Source organism: Pagrus pagrus (assembly GCF_965226575.1).
Source record: "Pagrus pagrus genome assembly, chromosome: 12".
NCBI classification, from domain to species: Eukaryota; Metazoa; Chordata; class Actinopteri; order Spariformes; family Sparidae; genus Pagrus; species Pagrus pagrus.
The window spans coordinates 31,553,770-31,571,324 of NC_140196.1; the positions used below are offsets into that span (position 1 = coordinate 31,553,770).

Below are 17,555 nucleotides of genomic sequence, written 5' to 3' on the forward strand. Positions count from 1 at the left end.
AGTTAAGCGAACTTGTACCTGGGGCCGAGTGCACCAGCTGGGCGTAAAAAAAGAGGGTCTTAACTCTTACGCCAGACTTAACTAAGTCCGACGTTGTGACTGGAATTTACACCGAGTGCACCAAGCCTGACTGACAACGGTCGTAGCTGCGCCTGGTCTTAGGATGCGCGTCCACGTGAATACGTTCGAATCAGTGATTGTTGCCAAGCAACACACTTCTACCTAAAGCGCTCTCAAACAGCTCAAACGCCAATCCAAAGAAAAGGAAAGTAAATTTCACAGATGGGGAAATCAGGAAGCTGATAGAAGCCTACGCAGATCATAAAGACATCCTCACTGCAAGATTTAACAACAGCAACACGAACAGACAGAAATTGTTGGCGTGGAAATCAATCACTGCCTCTATTAACAACAATTGTGATGATGGACAGCCGCGGACAGTTGAAGAGGTCAGGAAGAAGTGGAAGGATCTCTTATCAAGAGCCAAAAAAGACTCGTCCGCTCTTAAAAAGCCGCCGACCGGGGGAGGACCGGCCCCGAAGATATCACCCTACAGAACCATTATCATTGAGCTGTTTGGAGAGGACTCCCCCGCATTCACGGGTCTGAACGGCATCGACAGTTCAGACATGTCAACAGCAGCCGTTGATGTGTCGGACCGCAGCACAGACTGTAGTGTGGCTGCTCTCAGCTGCTGTCAGAGTGGTAGGTTATTAACAAAGTAGCAACTTTTTTCCTACAGCCATCAGTTCGGCCGATATTGTCTCAAAATAGCTACTTTAAATACGTTACAATTTTACAGACTCAATCGACCTCCCCACAGAAGAGGGAAGCCCAACAGCGTGCCTCACCACACACAGAGAGATGCAGGAGGGATCGCAACATCTGTCTGCTGCCTCCCTCCCAAAACGGAGCAAGAAGGATTTTGCGGAGCTGCAGTGCATCCTTGTTGAAAAGGAGATCCTTCGTGTGGAGGCCGAGACTGCTAAACTTAAAGCAGAGCATGAAAAGCTGGAACTTGAAAAGACCAAACTGAGAATGGAAATTAAATTACTGGGGAGACAGGAGAATAGACACAACTACTCGGATCAAGATAGTCTGTCATTTACCATTCTCTAATTAGAGACTAGTCTATTTATTTATTTATTGATTAACATGTTCTATTTATGTAGTTTATTTTCCATGTTTCCTGCTTCATAGTTCAACACATCCTTGTAATGATAAAATAAATTACTATTTGATATGAGCAATTAATAGCCATAATTTATACTGATATTACTCAGAGCCTAATTACTTGATTGTTGTTTATTTATTAAAAAATAGACTATAGCGATTTGACTTTTTATTTTTTTACAGCATAAAAAAGATAAAGAAGAAGATTTCAATAAAAACAAATCATTTAAAACAACAGTGTCTGATTATTAAAGTTCAATTAAGAGGATCAAATTAATTCAGCTGAAACATCAATGTCTGGCTATACAAGTTCATTTTACAAAGTGGCACTAAATTGCAATATTTACATCATTCTCTCACTCCATACTGTACAACAAGTTATTAGTCCTACAAGTTATTGATTATATGGTTGCGGGCCAGTCGTCCGCCGATATCGTCAAGGATTACAGGGGCAGCAGGGTTCTCATCTACCTCCGGCATCACGTCTTCTTGTCTGGGAAGAGGGATCCTCTTTTTAATGCAAATGTTGTGTAGCACCGCAGAAGCAGCGATGACAACACAGACACGCTCAGGATGCATTCTCATTTCACTGTGGAGGCAGTGAAACCTGAAAGCAACGAAATATATCCATATATATTAGGGTAAAAATAATAAACATCATCACTACATAGATTATACAGATTACATACAGTATACCAAACTATGATTTTTGTTTTTGATAGTGGTGTTTATGCCCATAAACTAAATACTGACCTCCGTTTGAGCACCCCGATGCATCGCTCCACAATATTTCTTGTCGATGCGTGCTTCCTGTTGTAGTTGTGTTCTTGTGCTGTTCTCGGTGCGATGAGAGGGGTCATTAACCACCGCTTCAGTGGGTATCCACTGTCTCCGAGGAGAAGTCCATTCACTCTCCCTGCCTCAAAGTCCTGATACAGCGCACTCTCTCTCAGGATGCGGGCATCATGGGTCGACCCAGGCCATCTTGCGACAAGGTCGATGATGGTCATGTCAGAGTTACACACAAGCTGAACATTTAAAGAGTGGTAACCCTTCCGATTTACATATAAATATTCGTGGTCAGAGGGAGCTTAGATTCGAATATGAGTGCCATCAATGCAGCCGACAATACCGGGTATGCCTGATTTTAAATAGAAGTCCTGCTTGGTCCTTGCGGCCTCTTCTTGCGTGGGTAGGTGGATATAATTCCTTAATAACCGCTGGAGGGCCAGGGACACTGTTCTAATAGCCCGGCATGCTGTTGTCCGGTGTACATTGATCATATCTCCCATCGTATTTTGAAAGGCCCCGTTTGCGTAAAACCTGAGCGCAATCAGCACCTGCAGGGCGGGGGACAGCGCCGAGTTTCTGTCAGACAGATGCTGCAGTTGAGGGGAGAGCTCTTCAATCAGTTCAAACAGCGCTTGTCTACCAAAACGAAATCTCTCGATCAGTTCACTTTCTGAATAAATATCGAGCGGGTTTGTCCTGTCATGGATGAGTCTTTCTCGTCTATACGCCCTCTCGTTAATTATCTGGTAAACAAGACGTCCTGCCATCCTTGCTACTTTTTTCTGGCTGTGTGATTCTGTTAAAATTACCATGGTTACAAGTCCGAATTTTCTACTTACGCCTGCGCCACACTAGGCGTAAAAGTTACACCCAGGCGGAACACACACAGGGCTTAAGTCTAACTGGTGCACTAGTCTTAACCTTAAACTGGTCGTAACCTTCCGTTTTAAGTCGGACCTAACGCTACGCCCAGGCGTACGCCCAGCTGGTGCACTCGGCCCCAGATGCCTTAACATTAGCATTCCCTCCTGCTCAAATCTTACTACAGTCGCTCAGTTTCTCTGGCCGCTCTCTGTCTGCGCTGCGGATGCCTCCTCTCCCCCTCCCGCTCCTGTTGTTGCTTCAAACATGACACCGGCTTTCAGTGTGACCGGCTGATGATTGGCTGTTCTGCCTCAAGTCCCGCCTTTCTTGCTGTGTTAGATATATCGGGAACTAGCCATAGATATACATATTTATATACATAGACGCTTTACTGAGCGCTGAATCGTACGTCGAAGTCATGGAGTGAACTTTATAAAGCTCCTTCTACAAAGTGCTTTAAGTTAAAGCCTCTCATTTACACATTCACACACGTACGAATATATCTGGTAAACAGACGTACCAAAAACAATGTCTGTAACGTTCTCTGATGATTATAAACGTTAACTACTCCTTATATGTTTAGTAAACAGGTAGGCAACAAACCCACGTATGTAGCCTATTTTTCTAATGTTTTTATGAGTGTTTACAGCTGCCAATGTATGTAACTCTGTTACTGTGATGATAAATATTGAATCTATAATAACCAGATCCTGACATGATGTCTGTGGGAATAAAAAGCACGGATAATTAGCCTACAATACATTTTACATTTTGATGAATCGTTTTTATATCCAGTGACTTTAACTACTAAAAATGACATAATGTAATAATGTAATTATCAGTGCTTTTTATTCCCACAGACATCACATATAAGGAATAGAAAGCACAAATATTTGTGTTAAATTCTGACACCACAACTGAAAGAAAGAAAGCCGGTCATAGACGTCGGAACTAGGGGTGCGGGGGGCACCCCATCAGCCTCCCTACCCACGGCATTACGCTTTAAAAAAATAAAGAATCTGACATACATTTATCTCTTACATATAATTAATGCATAGATCTATGCTTTTGATGTGACATGCAGCCTGCCTGACTACATACAGTAGCCTAGGCATCTGGCATAGGAGTCAGGATGCATATGGACCTGGTGCGCTCCGAGGCGGAGCGGCGTTGTGATCAGGAAGGACTCCGCATAGCTGCAGGGCGAGAGCAGGCAGTTCTTGAGGCGGCTCACGGGAAACGAGTGGATGTGGGTTCCTCGGAACTGACCCCCTTTCCACGAGAGTGGCTAAGCCTTGAGCTGGACATACTGAGGAATGTGTGTAGGGGACGGGAAGTAAGCACCATCCAGGATGTGTCCATCCTGCATACCTTGCAGCCCCAAACCCGCTCCATGCTGTCGGAGGTGGAGAAGCTCATTAAGCTGTGTCTGGCCCTGCCAATATCTGTCGCGGCATCCGAGCGCTCTTTCTCAGCCTTGCGCAGGCTGAAAACCTGGCTGCGCACCATGACGCAGGAGAGACTAACACATTTGACCGTTATGAACGTTCACAGTGACCTTGTGGATGAAAGCGATGTCTCGACCCTGCTTAAAATCTTCATCAGTAGGTCAACTGAGAGAAGGTCCACTTTTGGATATGCATGAAAGCCCTGAGTCTGGAGCGCAGACTTTTCTTTTTTTCATTCAAGGGTACAAATAATGCTGTTATGTTCCTTAAATGGCCTGATTTAGTTATCAAAGTTTCATTTTCTTAACAATAAAGATGCCGTGTTCATCCATTCTAGTTCTCTTATAACTGCATGCCATTATAAAATAACTTCAAATCAAATCCTTAATCATTGATAAAAGTGCGTGCTTCCCCCGCCCCTCCCAACAAAAGTCCCGCCCCCCCTCTCAGAAAATAGTTCCGACGTCCATGAAGCCGGTGAATCAGATCAATAGAACGGTTTTTTTTCTGGTTATCATCTATTGATATTCGGTACGCTACAGTTGTGGTGTCAGAATTTAATGTCGTTTATGTACACAAGCAGGAAAGCTGGTGCCGCGGCCGGCGGAGAATTAATGCTCATTTGCTCATTTATTTGCTCAAACTTGTAGCCATATGTGATCATAATGATGATGAGAAAAGAAAACACATTAACTAAAGGTACAACCTACACTGAGATTCGAACCCATACTAGCGGATGATTCTGCTTACTGAGGGAGCTGCTCTTCTGACATCAGTCATAATGCTCTCATGTGTCTTATGCATCACCGACCCGCTGCCCCAGCTGACACACATCAGCGTCTGGACATACATGCTGCTGTCGTGTCTTCAACCTAAAAACTGATCTTTATACATTTTTTCGTTGAGTAAAAATCCTCTCTGAATTGTGGAACTGATAAGAATCATTTCTTAAATGCTTGTATGGACGTTGAAACTTGTGTAGGCTGTGCGTAATTGTTTCTGCCTCCGCTTAGCCGTGGCTGCAGCGAGCAAGCGAAATCACAACCTCAGATGTCTTTAGGGTATCAGATATTATTATAGGCTATTCTTATATTTAAGCAACATCCAGTCAGGCCGTGATATAGGCTCACGGGGGCGGACTGGGACAATAATTCAGGTTGGCAATTTTACCAGTAAACAAATGTTCCTTAAAAAACAACTAATGTCCATATTTTAGCTCTACTGTAAAACAAAGAAAGCACAAGTGATTATCCAAGGTCACCCAGATAATTGAGGTGTCCCACCGCTGTGAAACAATCAGTCTGAATCAATCTGATACGGTTTAGCAGTCCCCCTCTCCATTCACTCTACCTGTAGCCTAAAACAGCGCCACTCTCCATTGCAGCTACATTGTGGTCAAATGTGGAATTGTCCCAAAATCGTTTGAGCTGCAATTCAGTACTATGCTTCCACCTAGTGGCTACAGTTGTCACTTACATTTCACGCGTTGCGTGAATCTCGCTCCCCGCGAGTGAAATGGCCACTTTGAAGTAGTACCTACTGTAAGAGTAGATCAGCCTGATTATTGCTGTACAAGCAAAAACATGCGGCAGACAGAGAAAGACAAACAACTGCTGCAGCCTGCACACTACTACTAGCACCAGTGGTTCAACGTCACACATTATTACCTACTTGTGATTATGCATTATTAAAATAAAAGAGGAGGTATGAGGAGGAACACTAAACAGCCGCAGCAACCAGACAGCAGCAACAGTTAGCCAAATAAGTTAACAGGCTTGACATTCAGATGATTCATAAACATCCTTAGCAGCGAACAGCTTCATTATCTTGCAATTTTAGCTAGTTGCTCTCCAGCATGTGGCACTCTAGGTGATCGCCTATATGGCCTATGCCAAGAGCCGGCCCTGCTCAGAGTTGTTCAACAGCTCACCTCTGTAGTCACTGCTGCTTCCCACTGTCGCTCTGACAGCAACCTCCACCCTTCTCACTCTCCTGTCACCAGTGAAGGGCATCACATAAACTCTCACATCCCTGCCTGGCAAGCATCCAACATACATTCTTATGCATGTCTTTGTCTCTGCTTCACATGTCTGTAATGTAGTTGTGTTCAGTCTCTGAAGCTTGAAACAAAGTTAGCCGCCTAGCTACACTGAGTTAGCAAAGCGAAGAAAACACAAATAACAGTGGCACCATTGAAAGAAACACACTAACAGCAGCCTGAAGAAAATAAATGCGGCTGCCACCAATATAGCTGAGTGTCTTGGGTTCAGCAAACTGAGCAGGTTTAATTAGAAAATAATAAATGGGACATGGAGACACAGTGCATTTGATTTTCACATCTTCAACCTTAAGGTTACTCCAAAGTGTCTCTGACAGTCCTTTTTAAATCACAATGTTACGATGGTCGACGGCTTCGTTGTTGGTGACTGTATTAAAATCCTGCCTACATTTACCTGTACTGTCCGCAGTGGAAACACAAAACACATGGAGGGTTTAGGTACAGTGACCACGGGTTACGTAGCAGTTCAAAGGGAACTATACCTACAGTGATAATGAGTGTTTTGTGGAAAAAGTGAAAGACACTCAGTAGGAGTAATGTTGTGTGTGTGTGTGTGTGTGTGTGTATGTGTATGAAGGTACATCAATGTCAAAACAACCAGAGAGATGCGCAGCAACGGGTGTGTGCACGCATGAGAATTTTGTTATGCGTGCGTGCGTTGTTACGTGCAGACTGTATTTCACGCGTAACAAGAAGCTGCGTGCGTACGAAGCAGCGTGCGCACGTCTGTCTGTCACTGTTTGACAAATGTTGTCACGCGTTCACACACGACCGGAAGTTGATCTGCACCGTGCGCAACACACCGCGTACGTGAACGCCTCGCGTAGTTGTTCTGTGTTCCATGTTCATCCAGTAGATGAAGCCATCGATCCAATACGAGATACAGACATACAGGCTTTTACATGACATGATTCATTTGTTCCATGAAGACAGAAAGAGTTCTGTTGCTGTTTCTTTTACTTTGCTTTCTCACATAAGACACAAAATCAATGACAAACATTTGTAAGTTAACCACGCCCCCCGCAGGTAATCAGTTCATTGAGAACTGCTAGGACCGCTGGAGAGGTGCGTTAGGTTTGTGCACCTGAATAGCTGCAACACACTCCCGGCCAATGAGAGTCTTATTGTACATATATTATTAGATGTAGCCTAATTGGGAAAACACGGGCAGAAACTTAGTAACCTTGATACTGTTTTTTTTTTTTGTTTTGTTTTGTTTTGTTAGTTGTGCACGTTCCCGTGATGGGCATGCAGTTCTTAGCAGGCAGGCACTTCTCGGCATAACAAGTCTGAAGCCTAATTTTGTATTTACTTCAATATCAGCCATTTTTAAAGAAAATAATTGACTGAATAAATTATGGTAAAGCTCACTAGGCAAGACAAGTTTATTTGTGTAGTACATTTCAACAACAAGGCAATTCAAAGTGCATTACATATAATATACAGCAAGTAAAAAGCAATAGGCATCATAAAAAAAACATTAATCACATTAATGTAACTACAATTAAGTATATGGGATAGGAGACAGATATACAAACTAAACAAGGCAGATAAAACAAAATAAAAGTTACAGTGCAGTGTGAGAAGAAGGCTCAGATTTGTTTTAATCAAAGGCAGCAGCAAACAGAAAAGTCTTAAGTCATCCCTGACTCAAGGAAACTGTGTGGGTTGCAGCAGACCTACGGTTTTCAGGGAGCTTGTTCCAAAGTGGAACATAAAAACTCCTCCTCCTTCTCCTCCTCCTTCTCATTCTTCTTCTTCTTCTTCTTCTTTTGAAATTCTGGCAGGCAATGTATGGCTCACTGCTGCCTCCCCTGGTTGACTACAATTCAATAAAATGAAAAGGCCAACTACGTGAGGCGTTCATGTACGCGGACTGGTGCGCGCGATGTAGATCAACTTCCGGTTGTGTAGCATCAGAAACTGCGACCACACGTGTGTGTGAATGCGTAACATAATTTGTCAAACAGTGACAGACAGACGTGCACACGCTGCTTCATACGTACGCAGCTTCTTGTTACGCGTGAAATACAATCTGCACGTAACAACGCACGCACGCATAACAAAGTAATCATGCATGCACACACGTTGCTGCGTGTCTCTCTGGTTGTTTTGACATCGATTTAACGTCATAGAGTGTGTTGGCTGAAAGAGGAGTAGCTAGTTGTCTTGGAGGGAGACGTGTGCCTTTTGACATTTACAGCACTCATCTGATAGGGATTATAAGGCCTGCCAGTTAAAGCGGACTATATATAGACAGTCCTGTCATGGTCCACACTCTGGAGAATCAGAGAGTCTGACATTTTAACTAATCTCACTATGACTGACTGTATGTGTAGAGTCGGGCTGCACGATATTGGAAAAAACTGACATTGCGATTTTTTTTAACCCTGCGATATATATTGCCATGTGAAAAAATACAGGAATTTTCATCAGATGACCTGAATAGCACTTTATGTTATGCTGCACTGCTGCTATCTTGTGGACAATTAACCTGCACTGATCTTACCTCTTTTTGTGAATGTTACGAGTATGGCTTCTGTCTGTGTTTTAGAGATATTCTTATTGTTATCTTTTATTGCTTGCTTTTATTGTGCTGCGACCTGAGTACATGTTTCGTTCTATCATGTGCAAACGTGAATTGAATGACAGTATACAAACCTTTGAACCTTTTGAGCTCTCCATCTTAAAATGGAACATTCTAGCTTCATAATTACATTAAGTAACTAACAATGAGTGATAAACAGGTTATTTAACCTTTTATTCAACAACTGAAATCTTTTACAGCAAAACTTAACATCTATATTCAAAAATGATTAAAAAAAAATAATAATAATAAGAGCAGCTCTAAGTCAGATTCCTGAGTGGTCCACAACCCCTTGTTTTGTAAATAGTAGAAAATAAGTAAACAAATTAGTTGTGTTACCTCTCGTTGTGGCAACAGATGCAGTATCGACACAGAACACGTGTTTGGTCAGTGTCATCCTTCTTGTAGCCGAAATAATTCCAGATAACTGACGTTGCTTTTCTTTTTGGCACCTAGTCTTAGTTTTTGGTGATTTTCTCTTGTTCGTTGCTCATTTTTCAATGTTGTTACAAGCGACTTACTCCATGTGCAGGGGCGTGGTTTGCTTCGGCACACTGAATAAGAACTAATGTGATTGGTGGATCGCTGCGCATGCAGAGTCTGCATGCACAGTGTGTGTCAGGTACCCTTGAAATTAGATGAGTTCATTTGCCTGCTACATCGCAGGCCCTGTGATGTGACTATTGCACACACGTACATCGCGATGACGATGCTCAAAAGATATATCGTGTAGCTCTAGTGTAGAGTATGCTTTCTGTTTATGTCACAGTCTCGGCTTCTATGTTTGTTGACAGAGGGCCTGTATGGATGTGGGAACAGGCAAATAAATAAGCAGGCTCAAAATAGGAGGGTTTTTATCGTGAATTGATCCTTTCAACCTCAAAAATGTCACAGAAATGAATTGGACTTCAAGGTAGAATGGAAACACATGACACAGCATTAAGGATTTAAACATACCAGTGTGTCTGTCATGGGTCCATATGTTGAAATAAAGCAATAAGTCAAACCACTTATGCCTCCTCAGGGTTCGAGCTCCAGTTCCGCCTGGGTCCAAGCCTTCAAGGGAAGAGGGTTATGGTGCACACCAACTATCCACTTGAAGGACAAGTGTTTGAACGACACAACTTCCGTGTTTTGGCATGGAACTACCCAACAGGCAGGGAGGATGACTCTGATAAGTTCTGCTCTCTGGATCTCAAGATTGCTGGCTCCTATGAATACTACTTTGGACATGGGTAAGACCCACCTGATAATGGACCACAGTCTATGTTTCATATATGAAAACGTACAGTTTATACATTATGAGTTAGGGCTGGGCGATAAAACGAACTTTATTACATTTATTTTCGATAGTTATTTTTGAGTCCGTTTTCCTTTACCTAGAAAACACTACACCAACAGCAGAGAAACGAATGCATGTGTTTGAAACATGTTTCCGGCCCCTCCCACTCACAAAAACTCAGAATGACGGCGACCACCTGTGTGTTTAGCCGACACAAGAAAATGAGCGGTCCGACTAGCGAAACTGATTGCGAGGAAACTGTGGAAGACAAAGAAATTGTACCGAAGAAAGGTCATACCAAACAGTTCGGCTTCCTGAAGTCTGACAAAGGACAGACCACCTTTAGGTGCAAAATGTGTCGGCGACCAGTCCTCAGCAGAACTGGAAACGCCACCAACCTCTTCTATCATCTGAAAAGGTACTGTCCCAAAGAGTACTCCGAAAGCATGAGTTTGCGCTATCATGCTAGCGTCAGCCTCCCCTCAAGTAGCCAACAGCCCGGCTCCAATGCTTCTACTAGTCAAACTTCAGTTCGACAACCAACAATTGCCGCTGCTTTTTCAGCCATTACCCCATATGAGAAGAACCAAAGCGACACAAAGACATAACCAGCTCAATTATGTACTGTATCGCTAAAGATATGATGCCTATAAGCACAGTTGAAAAATCAGCCGTACGCAGAGTGAATGTCACCGCTGATATTTGGTCTGGTCGCACATCCAAACCACATCAGGTCTTACAGAACAGGAGGCATTAAAAGCTGAACTGAACAACTACCTGCAAGCTCAAGAATGTGCAATTTTCAAAGAATACAGTAGCATAATCATCCTCAACATTTACCATTTTATTTTATTTTCTTTAATCAATGTTCAGTTCAGCCCTATTATGAGTGCATTGCTGTCTGACGAGCTGAGGAAGTAGAAGATATGATGTCCAGTCAGCTGTCAACAGAAGGCAGTCTAGCACCAGTACAAAGTCTGCTCTGTCTTCAGAACATTATCACATGATGTCTTGTGTTCTTGAATGTTTCTGGATCGTCTGGACTGACAATACGACTGCTGACTGTGAACTCATCATGGTGTATTGTAATGTAACACTGATATCAGTGTGCAGAACATCAAAGTTCATTTACCATTGAAACAGTTGTTTTATACAGCAATCACAAATCAGGTTCAGGTTAACATAACACAATGGTACATGTGTATATATATGAAAAAGTGTATATTAAAGATCTTAAGGTTTTATGAATCTGTATTAGATCGTTCAATTGAAGACTAGTTGAATCAGAAAATTTATTTTTTTGAATCCCTATTTAAATATATAAAATTTATTTTTTTGAATAATAGACTATGGCTGTTAAAATATGTTTGACAGCTGCATAGTTAAGAACAAATCTCCTGCATCAATGCTTTCTATTGATGGTTCATTATAATATGTTGTAGTGTCCTTTAGTATTTTATATTTGCGTAATGTCCTCTATGATTTCCTATAGGTTAGGTTAGGTGCCATTCTTTTTTTGCTCAGCCACTCTATGACACCTGACACCAGTTAACCTGTAGTATAAGTGCTTCTTCAACTCCACTTTGTCCTTCCTTCTCCTAAATCATCTTTTTAGTTTGTTTTGTTGTTTTTCCACAGAGACACAGAGCAGTCAGGAAGAGGATACATTGTTGTCGATCCAGTCCTTCGTGTTGGAGCAGAAAGTCACGTCCTCCCGTTAGACTGCATCACCATCCAGACCTACCTGGCCAAATGTCTGGGACACCTGGATGACTGGCCAGATAGACTGAGTGTCGCCAAGGAGTCAGGTGTGTGTGTCTCTTAGTATATTAGGGAAGAGCCATGATTACCGCATGGATGAGTCTGTGCAGCCACTAAAAAGGACATCAAGTGTCCATTTACTAGAAAACCAAAAGGGATGCTGAATTTGAAGAGAGGCTGTATGAAGAGGTCTGTTGATGTTTCACCTCTACAATTCAGCTTTCCTTTTGTGTTTGATAACACTGAGAACAACAGACGAAGCAGCTCCTCTCCTTCTTGTAAGGCTGTCACCATTTTGATTTAATTCGTAGTGCACATGTGAGGACTACGTCTTCCTGCAGACATTGTGTATTGTGTATGCATGGAACACGTCCACCAAGCCGACTCCAGACAGTAGCATAAACACAACTACTACATGTTCATGGTGTTGGTAGCTTTGCGTCTACCTAGAGGCCTCAGACAACTCAAGTACTTTATACTTTAAGGACAAGTTAACCCAAACATGGTGTTGGAAAATGCTGACCGAAATTCAGGTGAGGTTTCATAGTCGAGAAAACATTGCAGCTTATCCTAAACAACTGTAAAACAGCAGCTATAGAAGCACTGTAAAGGTTGCTGGTTATCAGTAATAAACCTTTATACTATGCCATCTTGGGATTGAATTTGATTTGAATTGTGCCCAGAAAGTCTTTGAATGTTTGGGAACCTGATCTGTGTGTGTGTATGTTTCTCTCACAGGATACAACATGATCCACTTCACACCTCTGCAGACTTTAGGAGAGTCCAGGTCCTGTTACTCCTTGGCAGACCAGCTGACCTTTAGCCCTGAGTTCAGTCCAGCTGGCAGGAACTACACCTGGGCAGATGTTGGGGCACTGGTGGAGAAGTTACAGAAAGAATGGAACATGCTGTGTATTACAGATGTGGTGTATAATCATACTGGTGAGTGACTGTGTGTATCTCTTTATGTGTGTGCACACTGTTTTCTGGTACAACTGGTTTACAGCCCAATGAAACCAATGAAAATGTTGCACCCTATAGCCCTGATTTTACCATTTCTACAACCAGAGTATATCCAAGTTTTTTAAATCAGAATCAGGATCAGAAATACTTTATTATCCCTAGGGGAAATTGTTGGTGTTACAGCTGCTCCTGTTCAAAGTTCAGAATATGCAGAAATAATAATAATAATAATAATATCAATATCAACAAAAACAAAACAAAAATACATGAAATGTACATACAGAGCAATAATGCCACACTCAGAGCGAGGAATTAAACAGTTTGATAGCCACAGGCAGGAATGATTTCCTGTGACGCTCTGTGGTGCATCTTGGTGGGATCATTCTAGTGCTTAATGTACTCCTGTGGCTGACCACTACGTCATGGAGTGGATGAGAGCCATCGTCCAAGATGACATGTAACTTGGACAGCATCCTCCTCTCTGACACCACCGTCAGAGAGTCCAGCTCCACTCCCACAACGTCACTGGCCTTGCGGATCAGTCTGTTCAACCTTTTTGCGTCCGCTACCCTCAGCCTGCTGCCCGGCACACAACAGCATAGAGTTTAGCACTGGTGGCCACCACAGACTCAAAAAACATCCTGAGCATAGTTCAGCAGATGTTGAATGAGAAAATAGAGACAACTCTGTCCCTTCCTGTAGAGGGCATTGGTGTTCTTAACCCAGTCCAGTTTATTATCAATGTGGACTCCCAGATACTTCTAATCCTCCACAATGTCCACACTGACCCCCTGGATGGAAACAGGGGTCAACAGTACCCTGGTCCTCCTCAGGTTCACAACCAGTTCCTTGGTCTTTGTCACATTGAGCTGTAGATGGTTCCGCTCACACCATGTGACAAAGTTGTCCACAACAGTCCTGTACTCATCCTCAGCACCTTCACTGATACATCCAACTACTGCTGAGTCATCCAAGAACTTCTGGAGATGACAGGTCTCTGTGCAGTAGTTGAAGTCCGTGGTGTAGAGGGTGAAGAGGAAGGGAGAGAGGACAGTCCCCTGTTGCTTACCACTCTATCTGATACACAGTGTTGTAAGCGCACATACTGTGGTCTGCCAGTCAGATAGTCAATAATCCAGGTCACGGGGAGAATCCACCTGCATTGTTGTCAGCTTCTCACCCAGTAGTGCCGGACGGATGGTGTTGAATGCACTGGAGAAGTCAAAAAACATGACTCTCACAGTACTCGCCGGCCTGTCCAGGTGGGCGTAGACATGGCTAAGCAGGTATATGATGGCATCCTAAACTCCAAGTTTGGGCTGATAGGCGAACTGTAGGGGGTCCAAGAGTGGTTTGACGAAGGGCCGGAGCTGCTCCAAGACGAGTCTCTCCAGGGTCTTCATGATGTGGGAAGTCAGTGCCACAGGTCTGTAGTCCTTGAAGCCACCGGGACGCATTGTCTTCGGCACAGGGACAAGGCAGGACGTCTTCCACATCACAGGGACCCTCTGTAGACTCCACATAGCTGGGGGGCACAGGCTTTGAGCACCTTGGGGCTGACACCATCAGCAGCTGCAGCCTTGCCGGAGTGGAGTCTCACCAGCTGTCTCCTAGCGTGGTCAGCTGTGATGTTCACTGTAGAGGTGACGGGTAGGGGAGGAGGAGGGGGAGGTGTAGAGTCAATTGGTTGTAGTGTGTAGTGAGTTTTAAGACCAGGGGAGGAGGAGTGGGGAGGGATCTCACAGGAGGATGAAAGGCTGTGAGGAGGGGGTGGAGAAGGTGGTAGTTGGTAGACAGCAGTAGGATTGATGGTGGTGTTATTAGGAGGTGCAGGGGTTGTTGAGAATTTATTTTTAAAGAACATATTACTTGTAAGAATTAATATGTTAAAATATAAGTTAACATTCTTATTCATAAAAACTGTTAATATGTTAAATATGTAGTTAAAAGGAGAACTGCATTTCATTTCATTTCATTTGGAGTTACATTAAAAATGGACTTCATTACTCAGGGTGCTGTTGGGAATGGATGGGTAGGGCAGGTGTGGTTATTAGGAATTAATAATTATTGAAAATAATTATTAAAATTAATAAAATAAAAAATAATAAACTTAATCTTCAAATCGTTAAAAACGGGGCACCACCCTGAAATTAGGGACCAATAACCAGACCAAAATTAGTCTCATAAAAAGGGTTCACTTTAAATTACAATAATTTACAATTAAAGGAACAGTGAAGGAAATGAATCCGAGCACTGACCATCACAACCAATAAATGCTACAAAACATGCACAAAATAATCACAGAAAACTGCTATAGACTTTATTATTGTAAGCAAATTGATTAAATCAATAATACTTTCAATAAACACAAATCAATTACTCAACCAAAGCAGCTAAACACTGAAACTAAACTAAGAAAAACTCAAGCACAAATAACAAACAAGCATGGGTGTGTGTGTGTGTGTGTGTCAGAGACAAAGAAAGAGGAGCCAAGATGGCGGTTGTAGTCAAAGAAACAAGAGGGCGGAGAGCCAAAATGGCGGTCACGCTCCCTTGGAGGGTGACGTCACATTGGCTGTATTCGAAACCGCATACTATACTGCCAGTACGTACTGATTTGGCCAAAATGTAGTATGTAGTATGCAGTATGCAAACAAAACCAAAATCTGCAGTATGAGAAAAGTTCCCGGATGTCGTACTGATTCGGAAAATATTTCCAGTATGCATCCGACCAGTCTTCTCTGCCTACTGTTTCCCACAATGCAATGCGCTGGAGCCGGGATCATGACGTCCTCGTCACGTACTCCGGAGCAGTACAGCATTTCTGTTTGTTCACACAACATAAGTACAGTCATAGGCTACTGACTATTGTGACGAAAGCTGTAGGTACAATAGAAATCCAGGCTGTTGTACATATGAAATGAAAAAAAGTACTCTGTTAATTAAAACATTTTTTTATTAATATTTGGTGATTTCTGTACATACAGAGCTCCAGAGACAGCGCTGTACTGTATACTGTCCACTACAAACATGAAGCTTCCCTGTAGCGGTTAAGATAACTGGCCTGCTGTCTCCCCCGGGACGACGACGCATGTTGGCCGGCCGAACACCTCTGGAGACGGGGCTGCTGCCTCTGAGACGAGCCGCTCCTTCCGGAGCTTCACTTCTCCGAAAACATCAAGGCAAATTACTAAACAGCCGTCATTTGAGTAAACTAACCGCACATTGGGGATCTAAACGGTTACTTTCTACATGAAAACATATTAAAACGTAATAAAGTGACATATTAACAGCGCTACAGCGGGAAATAAAACAGCTTTGCGCCTGTTTTACAACTACCGCTGCCGGTCGCCACGAAATGCATTCTGGGAAACTTGCATACTGGATACTGTGGTGTGAACGGCGTCGGTCTGCTGAAGTAGCATGCTGAATCCCACATTCAGTACGCAGTATACAGTATATACTAACGCAGTATGTAGTAGGCAGTACGGTAGTATGCGGTTTCGAAAACGGCCAGAGTGTTCCGTTGAAAGGACTACAAAAATGGCCGAACCGGAAATGGGGAACTCACGTTCGTTCGACTACAAAAATGGCCGAAACATGACTTGGAGAAGTCACGCGTGGATACGAATTCAAAAAGGACAATAGATTTTGCTGAATCATATGTCTGAATTCCAAAAATGGTGGACGTGAAAACGTCACCTAAAGCTAGTCAATTGAACGAACGTGCGAAATTTGAACAACGGCAATGGTTACACCACCATTGGCCTCATGTGCACTTTGATTGCACACAAGAGGAATTTGTAGGGAAAGTGACGTACGGTTCCACAAAAGGTGTACGTGCTACCATGAGGCGTCCGTCTCTGAAATCATAAAAGGGAGATATCACGAGACACACGTATCTTATGTTATAGCGAGGTCATCAACCATAAATCTCCAACAGGTCGCCTATAAGATTACGTGTGTGTGCGCGTAACCCCTGATGTGCGTGTACATGTGGGTTAGTTAAGGGAGAGAGAAAGAGAGAGCAAGACGAAGACAAAGGGCCAACGCCCTAAACTAACACTCCCGCTCCACAGCGTGGAGGGGCTCAAATCAGCTCATAATGAGCGAAAAGGGAAAGCAAACATTATTACCACATAAAACGAACAGCAATAAAAAGAGGGACACGGCGGTCCACAAACTCACAGAGAACAATGTAGCTCATAAGCATACAATACACGCTAACTTCTAGTATCTGCCCAGACACTAATTAAGCCTCACTTGTAGTCGTGTCTTCCTTAATCCAGCTCGCTTCCTCGGCGTGGATTAAAGGCGGGTTGCAGTCTCTGCGTTGGCTGTTAAGACAGCGTAGTCGACGGGCAATAAGAAAATGGGCGAGAGCGGGCATTTTCTGAGGAAAAATAAAAGTAACCCCCTTCTGCAGGCAGGTAAAGAGAGGCTGGTTGCACAGCATCTTTTCTGGATCCGGAGCGTGTTTGGTGAAAAATAAGTCCAGACATCTGTAGGCCCCCTTCTGAGTAATAGTTGCACGGGAGAAAGCAAACGCTTCCAGTAACACGTAACTCTGGGCCTGCTAAGACTGAGTTGAAATGAGTCTGCCTGTATTTATCTCCTCCGGTGTCG

At 43.2% G+C, this 17,555-nt stretch overlaps 1 protein-coding gene across 2 annotated transcripts in view; it reads left to right on the forward strand.

Annotated features, from left to right (window-relative positions):
• The window catches only part of agla (amylo-alpha-1, 6-glucosidase, 4-alpha-glucanotransferase a), a 77,734-nt gene that overhangs the window by 9,294 nt on the left and 50,885 nt on the right, over window positions 1–17,555 (forward strand). For both annotated transcript variants that reach the window (XM_084368529.1, XM_084368528.1), the window contains exons 3-5: window positions 9,948–10,158; window positions 11,844–12,013; window positions 12,705–12,908. In XM_084368529.1, the coding sequence (XP_084224655.1) occupies window positions 9,948–10,158; window positions 11,844–12,013; window positions 12,705–12,908 (585 nt within the window). The remainder of the gene's footprint in view (window positions 1–9,947; window positions 10,159–11,843; window positions 12,014–12,704; window positions 12,909–17,555) is intronic.